This window comes from Saccostrea cucullata, unplaced genomic scaffold (assembly GCF_032062105.1).
Source record: "Saccostrea cucullata isolate Sc308-1 unplaced genomic scaffold, CSIRO_AGI_Scuc_v1 ctg832, whole genome shotgun sequence".
NCBI lineage: Eukaryota > Metazoa > Mollusca > Bivalvia > Ostreida > Ostreidae > Saccostrea > Saccostrea cuccullata.
The window spans coordinates 101999-116073 of NW_026924820.1; the positions used below are offsets into that span (position 1 = coordinate 101999).

The window sequence follows — 14075 nt, forward strand, 5'->3', positions numbered from 1 at the left end:
AGATTATACAAAATGTTATGCGTTCCTTTTTGGAAATCAACCAATGAGAGGCGAGAATACAAATAAAAATAAATTATTTTCCTATATTGAGATGGACATTTTAAATAAGGAACTTACATCAATCCAAGAATAATTTTAACATAAAATATTTATTGAAGCAGAGGCGTAGTCACAAACTTAAAAGTGGGGGGGCTCAACTCCAGAAATTCTTTGAAAAAAAAAAAAACCAAACTTAAAAGTGGGGGGCTCAACTCCAGAATTTCTTTGACAAGCAAAAAAAAAAAAAAAATAAAGTGGGGGGGGGCTCAACTCCAGAAATTCTTTGACAAGCAAAAAAAAAAAAACCAAACTTAAAAGTGGGGGGGCTCAACTCCAGAATTTCTTTGACAAGCAAAAAAAAAAAAAAAAAAAAAAAAAAAAATTAAAAGTGGGGGGGGGGGGGGAGCAACTCCCGAAATTCTTTGACAAGCAAAAAAAAAAAAAAAAAAAAAAAAGGAAAGTTCCCCAAATCTCGAAAATCCTATTTCGTGGGGGGGGGGGGGGGGGGGGGGTAGAGGCCAACTTTTTCAAAGGCAAGTTACTTTGAAATCCATTCAATGAATATTTCCTATAGTAAAGGTAATGTTGGGGAAAATAACTGATTTTGTTCTTCTTTTAAAAAGTGGGGGGGCACAGACATACTCTTGCCCCCCCACATCTGAAAGTGGGGGGGCTAGTGCCCCCGCTGCCCCCCCTGTGACTACGCCTATGTGAAGTAAGATTTAATATGGCTATTTAAATGATTCACAATTCAATGGTTCTATCACTCCGTGGTCCAGCTGATAGGCAGCTCGCCCCACAATCCAAAGGAACACGGTTCAAACCCAATCAAGGCTACATTTTTTTTTTTTTACCAAGTATTATTTTTTTAAATATGTAATATCATCTTTATATATATATAATACATTAAAACTATTTCACCATATCACATCAACTTTTCCAAGTAATTAAAAAAAAAATCTCTGCCCCCCCCCCTCCCACTTTCAAATTATACGATGCTACGTCACTGAAAAAAAGAACAAAAAATACCAAAATAAAACCCCCAATCTCTTATTTCACTGTTTAATCTCCTCTATTTTTTCTATATCCATCGATTCTTACGGTCCTATATAGACTCGTTCGTATGAAACTTAACCACTTCATGTTGACATTGTCACTGATTACCTAGTTTTACCACAAGCCCAATATTTTTGTTTGGACTTCCTGTAACACTAGATTTACAAACACCATATAACCCAACACGTGAAATTTGTCAACATGGGAAAAGTTAAGAAAACAAAATCATCCAAAACGGAGGATGGTGAGAAGTTCGTTCCACTAGCAGATCAGATTCTAGACGACAAAACTTTAAAGTCCACCGGGAGAGTGAAAGTCAGGAATAGGAAAGAGAAAGATGACGAGGTAAATTTAGTAGTTCTGGTCAATAATAAAACGCAGGTCTGCCAAAAATCCATTTGTTCAGTTAAAGTTTGATGAATTGATTAAAAGTAGACATCTTTTAGTGTAGGATTCTTGATACGTTGATTGATTGTATTGTCTGCCTGAAGATGTCCAACGACTTTCTAACTTCAGCGTTCGAATTTCCTCTAAAACTAATAAACTGTATTAAACAGCAGGGTTAAAAGAACTGCTCAAAACCTTCTTAATCTTTTTTTCTTAAAAATGCTTAAACCATTGAAATATTTTCAGACTTAGCGGTAATAATTCTTATGTGTTAGTAATGGTTGTCTATATTATGTTAGTGCAATCTGTGTCTCTGTACAAGCCCTCACCACAGTTAAAATACGTCCCGTATACTTGCAATGTAGCAAATCGGAGCGGATCTGCTCCGAAACGATTTTGAAGAATATAAAAGGATTTGCACTGGAAATAACTATTAAATTAATCAAAACAAACCTTTTTGAGATTGCTTATGCCTTTTATCCCAAAAAATAATCCATATAAAGACGAAAATCCAATTAATTTTCTCAACGTTTTTCTCTCGCTTCAAATTTACCTGCCATGTTTACATTCGGAACTCTCTAGATTGTCCGTAGTAAATCACTGACTACAAGTTATCGCCCGTGTTTCTTTTGCTACAATACGAATACACGGAACGAATTCTATTGTTAAACTGGGTCCGTTGGACAATAACATTTTAACGATAGAACGTTCTATCTAATATTATGTATGCATTGCCCGTTCATCACAGTCACTTGTTTGAGATAAATCTTTAACCCCATAGTATCGATAGATAATAACACAAGGTATATAACTCTGAATTACACTCGGTACCCCTTCTCCTCAGAAACGCACTCATTTACACTATGACTCATGTACAATTTCAGAGGAAATGCTCTGGCAAACTGTTTAATACCTTTGTCTTCTATGATAAATGATCTACACAACCAAAACTTCGAACTCAAACATGAAACGGTAGAATGCAGTGGTTACATACATGTGATAATTTCTAGACCCAAATACTGTACAGCAGCCTTCACAGGGATAGACATTAACTTTTATATTCACTTGTCCTTTGGGCAAGTGCACTACAATTTTGAGTTGTCCGAACGGAAAACTTGGTTGCCCAAAATTTGAAAGAAGAAAATAACAGTTACTGTATTTCACTTTGTTGTTGTAAATAATAAAGAGTGACAAATTAACTCCGGCCTATTTGGAACTTAGCTGGCGGAATTTTTTTTTTGATATGACGGTGATGCTACATTTTGTAAATATATCTTAATTTTTCCTTCATTTACTATCCTGTAAACACACACAGCAAATGCACTAATAATATTGCCTTACAATTTTTTTTTTTTGAATTTTTTTCCCAATGCTGTTGAGGCAATAAAACAGTTACCATGTTGGAATCGAGCATCGAGAACCACTTGTGTTCTTTATATTATGTAATTGAATAGATAAACTATTCTATTACATGTATATCTATTTCGTTAGAATGTAACGTTAGTTCATATAAGTTGTCAGACGGAGAGCGCATTTTTTGTAAACTACATGCATGTACGAAGGAAAACAGAATACCGAACCCGAATCCTGAATAAAGGTACAGATATGATCCAGAAACGCTACCGAGGGATTCCGAATGCAAAAACAATGTCCTGATTATGGCGGAAATCAACTGTTCAATTTATTGTTTTGTTTATAAACTAATGTAAGATTTAAAAAAATGTTTCTATCAGAAATATCCACTTGCCCGATCGGACAAGTACATTGATGGTTTCACTTGTCCGAACTGATGTTTTACTTGTCACGGGCAATCGGACAACCGTTAATGTCAATCCCTGCTTCAAAATACTGGAATTTGGGTGAAAATACTGTACATTGCTAATCAAAAAACTGTACAAAAAATGGTACAAAATATCGACCAAAAAACAATATAAGGTATTTATTATTGAATAATAAATTTCAAATCAATGAACAGGTGCACCACTGCATAACATGTATTATGATTTATTATTTATTTCAAGAAACTCTTGAAGAATTTTGAATTTCGGCAATAAACTGTGCTAAATGCTGAACTTAGTAAAAAGTAGTGTACAGTGTTTAAAAACAGTTTATTGTACACTGTTGTATGAGTCTAGTTGTCTACTTTCAGCTGCAATTTTTAAATTGTACTAAAAGACATTTCTCTTAATCTGTGTTTGAATAGACAATATGTATGCCTAGTCAAATAATGGCTAATAATATTAAATTTTGTTTTGCTGTCACAAAGTGTCTCCAATTCCTGTGTTGAGTGTGAATGATGTTTTCTCTTTGAAATGTCTTTACTTTTAATAAATTACAGTTTAAAAAATCCTTGATAAAGGTCCTATTAAAAAGCAATCAGCCAAACAAAACGCTTTGATATCTCCTAATTATATCTCCTAATTACGATGTAATTATCCTGGGAATATTTCACACCTTCGTTCATGATGTTTTGTTTACATTAATCAAGCACAGTAAGTCATGCGTAGTTTGAGATTTCCGGTGTTGCGAGAGCGGGAATGAAAGAAAAATGGTGGTTTCCGGTAAACATTTCAAAATATGGTACACGTTTTCATTTCCTGTGAATTTTGGTGTACCGCCGTGAGCCCGTGAATGGGGTCGAAAATATGTGACATTTTGTGTACCGCCAGTACATATCACATGTATGTGGTTATGACCTGATTCCGTATTTGATTGGTTTCATTCAGAAGCAATATTAATTAACAATTTCAATATCGTAGTTTAAAAAACAATTTTTTTTGTATAGTTCAAATTATTCCTATTTTATTAACTGACCATAACTTTTATAATTGACAATAACTTTAATAATTAAAAATATTGCTAATTATGTTTATTTGATGGAAAAAAAACTATACTGTTTAAACACAGTTCATAAAAACGATATTTATAGATTTAATTTTTTTCCCCTATTCAGTAAACTTAATTAAGAAAGAAGAAATATTGTGAACCTCATAATAAGTATAAGAATATTTTTTTTTTCAGTATGTTGATGACAAGCTTTCCAAAAGAATTTTACAACAAGCCAGGCTTCAGCAAGAGGAACTTCAGGAAGAACACGGGCTGAGGGGACAGAGGTGGGAGGAAATTTGTATCAATAATATCCCTAAAATCTATAAATTTGATTTTATCCTTAGGTGAATTAACAACTTATTTCCAATATTTAAGAAGTGATAAGCGTGGTAAAAGAGCTGTAGCTCCTCAGACATCTCTGGGGCCGAGGAAAAGTGAGGAGGAATCCGAGTCAGAAGAGGAACTTGAGGAGGAGGAGGAATTCTATGAGTCAATCGTAAGTCTGAGGAAATTTGTAAGTCAATTGTAAGACTGAGGACATATATAAGTCAATTGTAAGTCTGAGGACATATATAATTCTGTTTTAAGTCTGAGGAATTTACAAGTCTATTATAAGTCTGAGTACATTTATAAGTCTTTATTAAGTCTGAGGACATCTGTAAGTCTGTTGTAAGTCTGAGAACATCTATAAGTGTATTTTAAGTCTGAGGAATTCTACAAGTCAATTGTAAGTCTGAGAACATCTATAAGTCTGTTGTAAGTCTGAGGTTACCTTTAAGTCTGTTGTTAGTCTGAGAACATCTATAAGTCTGTTTTAAGTCTGAGGACATATATAAGTCTGTTGTATGTCTGAGGACATCTACAAGTCTGTTGTAAGTCTGAGGACATATATAAGTCTATTGTTAGTCTGAGGACATCTATAAGTCTGTTGTAAGTCTAAGGATACCTTTAAGTCTGTTGTTAGTCTAGGAGATCTATAAGTCTGTTGTAAGTCTGAGGAATTCTGTAAGACTGTTTTAAGTGTTAGGACATCTGTAAGCCTGTTGTAAGTCTGAGGAATTCTATAAGTCTGTTGTAAGTCTGTGGACAGCTATTGAGGCTGAAGTATCTTCAGTCTGTTGTAAGTCCAAGGATTTTGTTTTCAGACCTGTTGGAATAAATTTTTCTATGTCTCTTGGAAATCACAGAAATTCTCTGTGATTATAAGTTAATCATTAATGGAAGAATGATCAGTCAGAAGTAAACTTGAAGTTGATATCATGAGTGTTTTGGATTTCTATAGGAGGTAAATGAAGAAGATGAGAAAGCCTTGCAGATGTTCATGTGTAAAGACCCCCCAGTCCGGCGAACCCTGGCTGACATAATAATGGAAAAGATCACAGAAAAACAGACCGAGATTAGGAGTCAAATGTCAGGTAGGAATCACAGAAAAACAGACAGAGATTAAGAGTCAAATGTCAGGTAGGAATCACAGGAAAACAGACAGAAGTTAGGAGTCAAATGTCAGGTAGGAATCACAGAAAAACAGAGGTTAGGAGTCAAATGTCAGGTAGGAATCACAGAAAAACAGAGGTTAAGAGTCAAATGTCAGGTAGGAATCACAGAAAAACAGATAGAGGTTAGGAGTCAAATGTCAGGTAGGAATCACAGAAAAACAGAGGTTAAGAGTCAAATGTCAGGTAGGAATCACAGAAAAACAGACAGAGATTAAGAGTCAAATGTCAGGTAGGAATCACAGGAAAACAGACAGAGGTTAGGAGTCAAATGTCAGGTAGGAATCACAGGAAAACAGACAGAAGTTAGGAGTCAAATGTCAGGTAGGAATCACTGGAAAACAGACAGAGGTTAAGAGTCAAATGTCAGGTAGGAATCACAGGAAAACAGAGGTTAGGAGTCAAATGTCAGGTAGGAATCACAGGAAAACAGACAGAGATTAGGAGTCAAATGTCAGGTAGGAATCACAGGAAAACAGACAGAGGTTAGGAGTCAAATGTCAGGTAGGAATCACAGGAAAACAGACAGAGGTTAGGAGTCAAATGTCAGGTAGGAATCACAGGAAAACAGACAGAGATTAGGAGTCAAATGTCAGGTAGGAATCACAGAAAAACAGAGGTTAGGAGTCAAATGTCAGGTAGGAATCACAGAAAAACAGAGGTTAGGAGTCAAATGTCAGGTAGGAATCACAGAAAAACAGAGGTTAGGAGTCAAATGTCAGGTAGGAATCACAGAAAAACAGAGGTTAGGAGTCAAATGTCAGGTAGGAATCACAGAAAAACAGACAGAGGTTAGGAGTCAAATGTCAGGTAGGAATCACAGGAATACAGACCGAGATTAAGAGTCAAATGTCAGGTAGGAATCACAGGAATACAGACAGAGATTAAGAGTCAAATGTCAGGTAGGAATCACAGGAAAACAGACAGAGGTTAGGAGTCAAATGTCAGGTAGGAATCACAGAAAAACAGAGGTTAAGAGTCAAATGTCAGGTAGGAATCACAGGAAAACAGACAGAGATTAGGAGTCAAATGTCAGGTAGGAATCACAGAAAAACAGAAGTTAGGAGTCAAATGTCAGGTAGGAATCACAGGAATACAGACCGAGATTAAGAGTCAAATGTCAGGTAGGAATCACAGGAAAACAGACAGAGGTTAGGAGTCAAATGTCAGGTAGGAATCACAGGAATACAGACCGAGATTAAGAGTCAAATGTCAGGTAGGAATCACAGAAAAACAGAGGTTAAGAGTCAAATGTCAGGTAGGAATCACAGAAAAACAGACAGAGGTTAGGAGTCAAATGTCAGGTAGGAATCACAGAAAAACAGACAGAGGTTAGGAGTCAAATGTCAGGTAGGAATCACAGAAAAACAGACAGAGGTTAGGAGTCAAATGTCAGGTAGGAATCACAGAAAAACAGACAGAGGTTAAGAGTCAAATGTCAGGTAGGAATCACAGGAAAACAGAGGTTAGGAGTCAAATGTCAGGTAGGAATCACAGAAAAACAGACAGAGGTTAGGAGTCAAATGTCAGGTAGGAATCACAGAAAAACAGACAGAGGTTAGGAGTCAAATGTCAGGTAGGAATCACAGAAAAACAAACAGAGGTTAGGAGTCAAATGGCAGGTAGGGATCACAGAAAAACAGAGGTTAGGAGTCAAATGTCAGGTAGGAATCACAGAAAAACAGACAGAGGTTAGGAGTCAAATGTCAGGTAGGAATCACAGAAAAACAGAGGTTAAGAGTCAAATGTCAGGTAGGAATCACAGGAAAACAGACAGAGATTAAGAGTCAAATGTCAGGTAGGAATCACAGAAAAAAAACAGTCAAATGTGAGGTTAGGAGTCAAATGTCAGGTAGGAATCACAGAAAAACAGACAGAGGTTAGGAGTCAAATGTCAGGTAGGAATCACAGGAAAACAGACAGAGATTAAAAATCAAATGTCAGGTAGGAATCACAGAAAAACAGAGGTTAGGAGTCAAATGTCAGGTAGGAATCACAGAAAAACAGACAGAGGTTAGGAGTCAAATGTCAGGTAGGAATCACAGGAAAACAGACAGAGATTAAGAGTCAAATGTCAGGTAGGAATCACAGGAAAACAGACAGAAGTTAGGAGTCAAATGTCAGGTAGGAATCACAGAAAAACAGACAGAGGTTAGGAGTCAAATGTCAGGTAGGAATCACAGGAAAGGACAGAGGAATTAGTTAAGAGTCAAATGTCAGGTAGGAATCACAGAAAAACAGACAGAGGTTAGGAGTCAAATGGCAGGTAGGAATCACAGGAAAACAGACAGAGATTAAGAGTCAAATGTCAGGTAGGAATCACAGAAAAACAAACAGAGGTTAGGAGTCAAATGTCAGGTAGGAATCACAGGAAAACAGACAGAGATTAAGAGTCAAATGTCAGGTAGGAATCACAGGAAAACAACAGAGGAATCACAAATGTGAAAACAGACAGAGGTTAAGAGTCAAATGTCAGGTAGGAATCACAGGAAAACAGACAGAAGTTAGGAGTCAAATGTCAGGTAGGAATCACAGAAAAACAGACAGAGATTAAGAGTCAAATGTCAGGTAGGAATCACAGGAAAACAGACAGAGATTAAGAGTCAAATGTCAGGTAGGAATCACAGGAAAGCAGACAGAGATTAGGAGTCAAATGTCAGGTAGGAATCACAGAAAAACAGACAGAGGTTAAGAGTCAAATGTCAGGTAGGAATCACAGGAAAACAGAGGTTAGGAGTCAAATGTCAGGTAGGAATCACAGGAAAACAGACAGAGGTTAGGAGTCAAATGTCAGGTAGGAATCACAGGAAAACAGACAGAGGTTAGGAGTCAAATGTCAGGTAGGAATCACAGGAAAACAGACTGAGATTAGGAGTCAAATGTCAGGTAGGAATCACAGGAAAACAGACAGAGGTTAGGAGTCAAATGTCAGGTAGGAATCACAGGAAAACAGAGGTTAGGAGTCAAATGTCAGGTAGGAATCACAGAAAAACAGACAGAGATTAAGAGTCAAATGTCAGGTAGGAATCACAGAAAAACAGACAGAGGTTAGGAGTCAAATGTCAGGTAGGAATCACAGAAAAACAGACAGAGGTTAGGAGTCAAATGTCAGGTAGGAATCACAGGAAAACAGAGGTTAGGAGTCAAATGTCAGGTAGGAATCACAGGAAAACAGACAGAGGTTTGAGGTCAAATGTCAGGTAGGAATCACAGGAAAGCAGATGGAGGTTAGGAGTCAAATGGCAGGTAGGAATCACATGAAAACAGACAGAGATTAAAAATCAAATGTCAGGTAGGAATCACAGAAAAACAAACAGAGGTTAGGAGTCAAATGTCAGGTAGGAATCACAGGAAAACAGACAGAGATTAAGAGTCAAATGTCAGGTAGGAATCACAGGAAAACAGACAGAGGTTAAGAGTCAAATGTCAGGTAGGAATCACAGGAAAACAGACAGAGATTAGGAGTCAAATGTCAGGTAGGAATCACAGAAAAACAAACAGAGGTTAAGAGTCAAATGTCAGGTAGGAATCACAGGAAAACAGAGGTTAGGAGTCAAATGTCAGGTAGGAATCACAGAAAAACAGAGGTTAGGAGTCAAATGTCAGGTAGGAATCACAGGAAAACAGAGGTTAGGAGTCAAATGTCAGGTAGGAATCACAGGAAAACAGACAGAGATTAGGAGTCAAATGTCAGGTAGGAATCACAGGAAAACAAACAGAGGTTAGGAGTCAAATGTCAAGTAGGAATCACAGGAAAACAGACAGAAGTTAGGAGTCAAATGTCAGGTAGGAATCACAGGAAAACAAACAGAGGTTAGGAGTCAAATGTCAGGTAGGAATCACAGAAAAACAAACAGAGGTTAGGAGTCAAATGTCAGGTAGGAATCACAGAAAAACAGACAGAGGTTAGGAGTCAAATGTCAGGTAGGAATCACAGGAAAACAGACAGAAGTTAGGAGTCAAATGTCAGGTAGGAATCACAGGAAAACAGACAGAGATTAAGAGTCAAATGTCAGGTAGGAATCACAGGAAAGCAGACAGAAAATAGAAGTCAATTGTAAGGTAGCTCTCACAAAATCACAGAAAAACAGACCAAAATTAAAAGTCAAATGTAAGGTAGGAACTATAAAATCACAAAAAATAGACCGAGGTTAAGAGTCAAATGTGAGGTTGGAAATAAGACAATCACAGAAAGGGGTCAAATGTCAGGAAGGAACCATGCAAATCACAGAAAAACAGACAGAAATTAAAAGTAAGTGTCACGTAAGAACCTTAAAGAAAAACAGACTGTAAATATAAGTCAAATGTAGGGTAAGAACAATAAATTAATGTAATATAGTTACCTGCATGTTGATTTTATAGACAATGCCAGTGTACAGATGCAGCAGTTAGATGACAGAGTTGTGAACATGTATAAGAGTGTCCGACCCATTCTACAGAGATATCGCAGTGGAAAGCTGCCAAAAGCCTTTAAAATCATCCCTAGCCTTAGGAACTGGGAGCAGGTAATGGTGTACAAATGATTAAATTCCAAGGAAAGTGGGCTAGTGAATGCCACTCATTATTAGTAGGGTAGGGTTAGAATACAATAAAAAAGAACTCCTCTACTTAAAAAAACACTATTGTAATTTTTTTCAATGGGTTGAAAAATTAATGCTGTCCGACTCAGAAGTAAAACTTTATTTTAAGACAATTTATTTTGGCTTATTTGAAAGGTTAAGAATGTTGCCAAAAATTAAGGACATTTGTACAAACTGTATTATTGATGTTTCTTGTGACAAGTCCTTTCTCTGGGTACCCATACATGTATTGACCTTGGTTCTAGGGCTTTCATAGTATTTGACTTAAATTACAAATCAGATATACTTGTAGCTACATAAGTAATTTGGACATATTTTTTGTGTCATCTTCTTTCAGGTTTTATACCTAACAGAACCTGATTCTTGGTCAGCAGCTGCCATGTATCAAGCCACGCGGATATTTGCCTCAAACCTCAACGCTAAAATGGCTCAGAGGTAGGTGGATTGACATTAAGGATAGGGTAAATGGTATAGAGTATCTGTACATTTTATATTGGTGTGGAGATTCAAGGAAGGGAATTTTGGAGCTAGTTTATTTGATAAAGAGGATCTATGTATTTATAATCAAAAGATTTATGTATTGACAGAATTATAGTTATTAAGTGAAATTGATCTTGGTGACACAAATACATAAATATTGCAAGAAACCGTTTTACTCTATCTCAAGTTCTATAATCTCTTTAAACAGTCAAATTAACAATAGGGTTGCCAATTGTGATATATCAATTTAAAGAAATAAGTAACAAGAAAGCGTAAAAAGGTAAGTACACACATGTATTTGTAAGTGTAACAAGTGTTAAGTTGCAGTGCAGTTAAGATGGAACATTATTTTGTTGCTTATTTTATTTTTAGGTTCTTTAATTTAGTTTTACTTCCAAGAATCAGAGATGACATTGCTGAGTACAAAAGACTGAATTTCCATCTGTACATGGTAAGTTTTAACACAAAGAAGATGATCAGATTTAGCTTCCTGTCAAGATTTTTAAACTTGTTGCTTAATTGTTTGTTTTCCTAAAATTTAAAAGTTTTCTCTAGACCAATTTATCGTTAATTAAATGAATTTTATCTTTTAAGGCAGTCAGAAAATCCCTGTTTAAACCTGCAGCATTTTTCAAAGGAATTCTTCTTCCACTGTGTGAGGTAAAACCTTTTTTTAGTCAATAATAGATTAGACCTTCAATGAAAGGCAGATATATTACTTTGGACAAAAAGATCATCCATCATTATTAGGAACATAACATCAGATAATTATTTAAGCATCATACGAGGTCAAATGTAGCTTTGTGTACAGTCAAGTGCTTCTAAATTGATGTTTCTGAAAATGATTGTAAATAGTTTAGCTAAAAGATGTTCATGTATATCATCTATGATCATAATAATCTAAGATAATGCTCTCCCCCATTTCCATTAAGTGTATCTTAGGTGTACCTAGTTGGGTTAAAAAATAATGGAAAAAAGGTTGTGAACAGTACTAATGACAAATAAATTGTAGCCTAAAAGAGAAACTTTACTTAAAAATAGAAGTCACCTGTAGCATCCAAATCGTTAATGTACTTGAGCAATCTGAGTAAACTGTTCCATAATAGCACAGAATGTCATTGAGTTCCAGTGACAAGTTTCATATGTACATTCATAAATCATAAGGGACCATGTACTTAAAGTCAAAGGTGAAGTATGGGAAAGAGATTTTTAAAAATTAAATCACATGACTTTGTAAATTTTATTCCACGAGAAATCTATGTCAAAATAAATGTTCTAAAGATAGTACTATGATTGCCACATAAAGTTGATTACTACAAGATTAACTAAATAGCAACCACCATCCATTTGTCCTATTGATCTGGAACCTGTCACTTAGATCAACATAATGGCTAGATTACATTTACAAGATTCTGTAATGTGGTTTATGTTTACACTCAGGCTGGTAACTGCACACTGAGGGAAGCTATCATTCTCGCCAGTATTTTGGCCAAAAGTTCAGTCCCCATGTTACATTCTGCAGCTGCCATATTGAAGATTGCTGAAATGGATTATAATGGAGCCAACAGTATTTTCTTGAAGACATTACTGGATAAAAAGTATGCCCTCCCCTACAGAGTGGTAGATGCAGTTGTTTTCCACTTTCTAGGGTAAGATTCATCATTTATTGAGTTCTGTTATTTTAAGATTTGCAAACATTTCTTCTGTCAACTGTAGTAAATAAGATGCTAAAATGCAGTAATAAAATAGGTAAAATATTGTTGTAAGATCTTATTAATATTGGGATTAATGGGATACTGTAAATCACTTTTTATTTGCGAGAACTTTATTTTCGCGTAAATATGCAAAACAGTGTGCTCGCGAAAATTTAATTTTTCACGTATAATAGCATTCATTAAGATTATATAGAGCAATGACCACAATTTGTGAAAATTTTGTCTTGCTAATCAAGAGTCAATGACTGTCTCGCGAAAATAAAGTGTCACGAAAATATAGTGATCTACAGTAATTGGCAAAGAGGATGAAGAAAAGTCAAAAACATTTCTTTAAATTTATTCTTGTAATGATTTGTTGCACAGTCTAGATAAAGATAATCAATTTATTTCTTGTGATGGTTTGTTACAGATTCCAAAGAGACAAGAGAGAGCTACCTGTGTTATGGCACCAATCACTTCTGACATTTGTACAGCGATACAAGGAGGACATTTCTAGTGAACAAAAGGAGGCATTAATGGAACTGTTACGAGCACAAACTCACGACAAAATTACTCCTGAAATTCGACGAGAACTTGTTCACTCCAAGTGTCGGGACACTGAAGGAGAGCCACCAGGAGGGAGTGGTGTCATGGAGGACGATTGATAGACATTGACTGATTTGTTATGTTGGAGGACGATTGATTTGTTATGATGGAGGACATTAGATTTGTCGTGATGGAAAATGAGTGATTGACATCCGTTGAGTTGCTCTTTTTGGAGATCTTGACTTGGAATGTTTTAAAGCATCACAGACGTATACATGTACAGAATCTTGTATACATTGTTATTTTTCTCAAAAAAATTAAAAAGAGATTTGTTGATCACTTGCAAACTTTTTATTCAATGGATCATTCATTGAATCGGTTATTCAGTGAGTCAATTGTTCATGGTACATGCATTTCCAAAGACATAAGTGTCGATTTCTCAGTGTGTAGGATATATCATTCTCCTTATTTCTGTTGGGTTTTTTGCTAAGTTTTAAAATCTTGCTTTCTTTCCACGTTATCATCTTCATCCTTTTTTCCTTTTCTTTATGGTTGATTTACAAGTCAGCCTAATAGAGGCCTGCTCACGGTGGTTCACCGGTCGACAGGATGCTTTATCCTCGTGTCTGTTGTGCTCAGTCACAATTTCTCAAATGTTTAATTGGACTTTTGAGAATGCTGTTTATCTTTACACTTTATGCCAAAACGTTACAATATGTTCCTAGAACATTGCATTATTAATACAACTTCTTTTGCAAAGTCAGCCTTACCTCGATGTAAAAATCCTAATCTGGAATACCAACATCTGTTAAACAAAACAAAAACATCACAATTTTTGATAGTGCCATTTGATCATTCAGTGTGTCAGTTGATCATTCAGTGAATCAGTTGATCATTCAGTGTGTCAGTTGATCATTCAGTGTGTCAGTTGATCATTCAGTCCACAAATTTTCAGTGTGTTTTTTCAATAA

General features: G+C 35.8%; 1 protein-coding gene across 1 annotated transcript; it reads left to right on the forward strand.

Moving 5' to 3' along the window:
- Window positions 1-1247: 1247 nt before the first annotated feature.
- On the forward strand, window positions 1248-13443 carry LOC134267377 (bystin-like). Its single transcript, XM_062749596.1, has 10 exons — window positions 1248-1440; window positions 4504-4595; window positions 4687-4807; window positions 5594-5726; window positions 10167-10309; window positions 10722-10819; window positions 11237-11315; window positions 11459-11524; window positions 12305-12513; window positions 12989-13443. The coding sequence occupies exons 1-10, from the start codon at window positions 1297-1299 to the stop codon at window positions 13221-13223; spliced, it is 1320 nt and encodes a 439-aa protein (XP_062605580.1). The 5' UTR covers window positions 1248-1296; the 3' UTR covers window positions 13224-13443.
- Window positions 13444-14075: the final 632 nt, after the last annotated feature.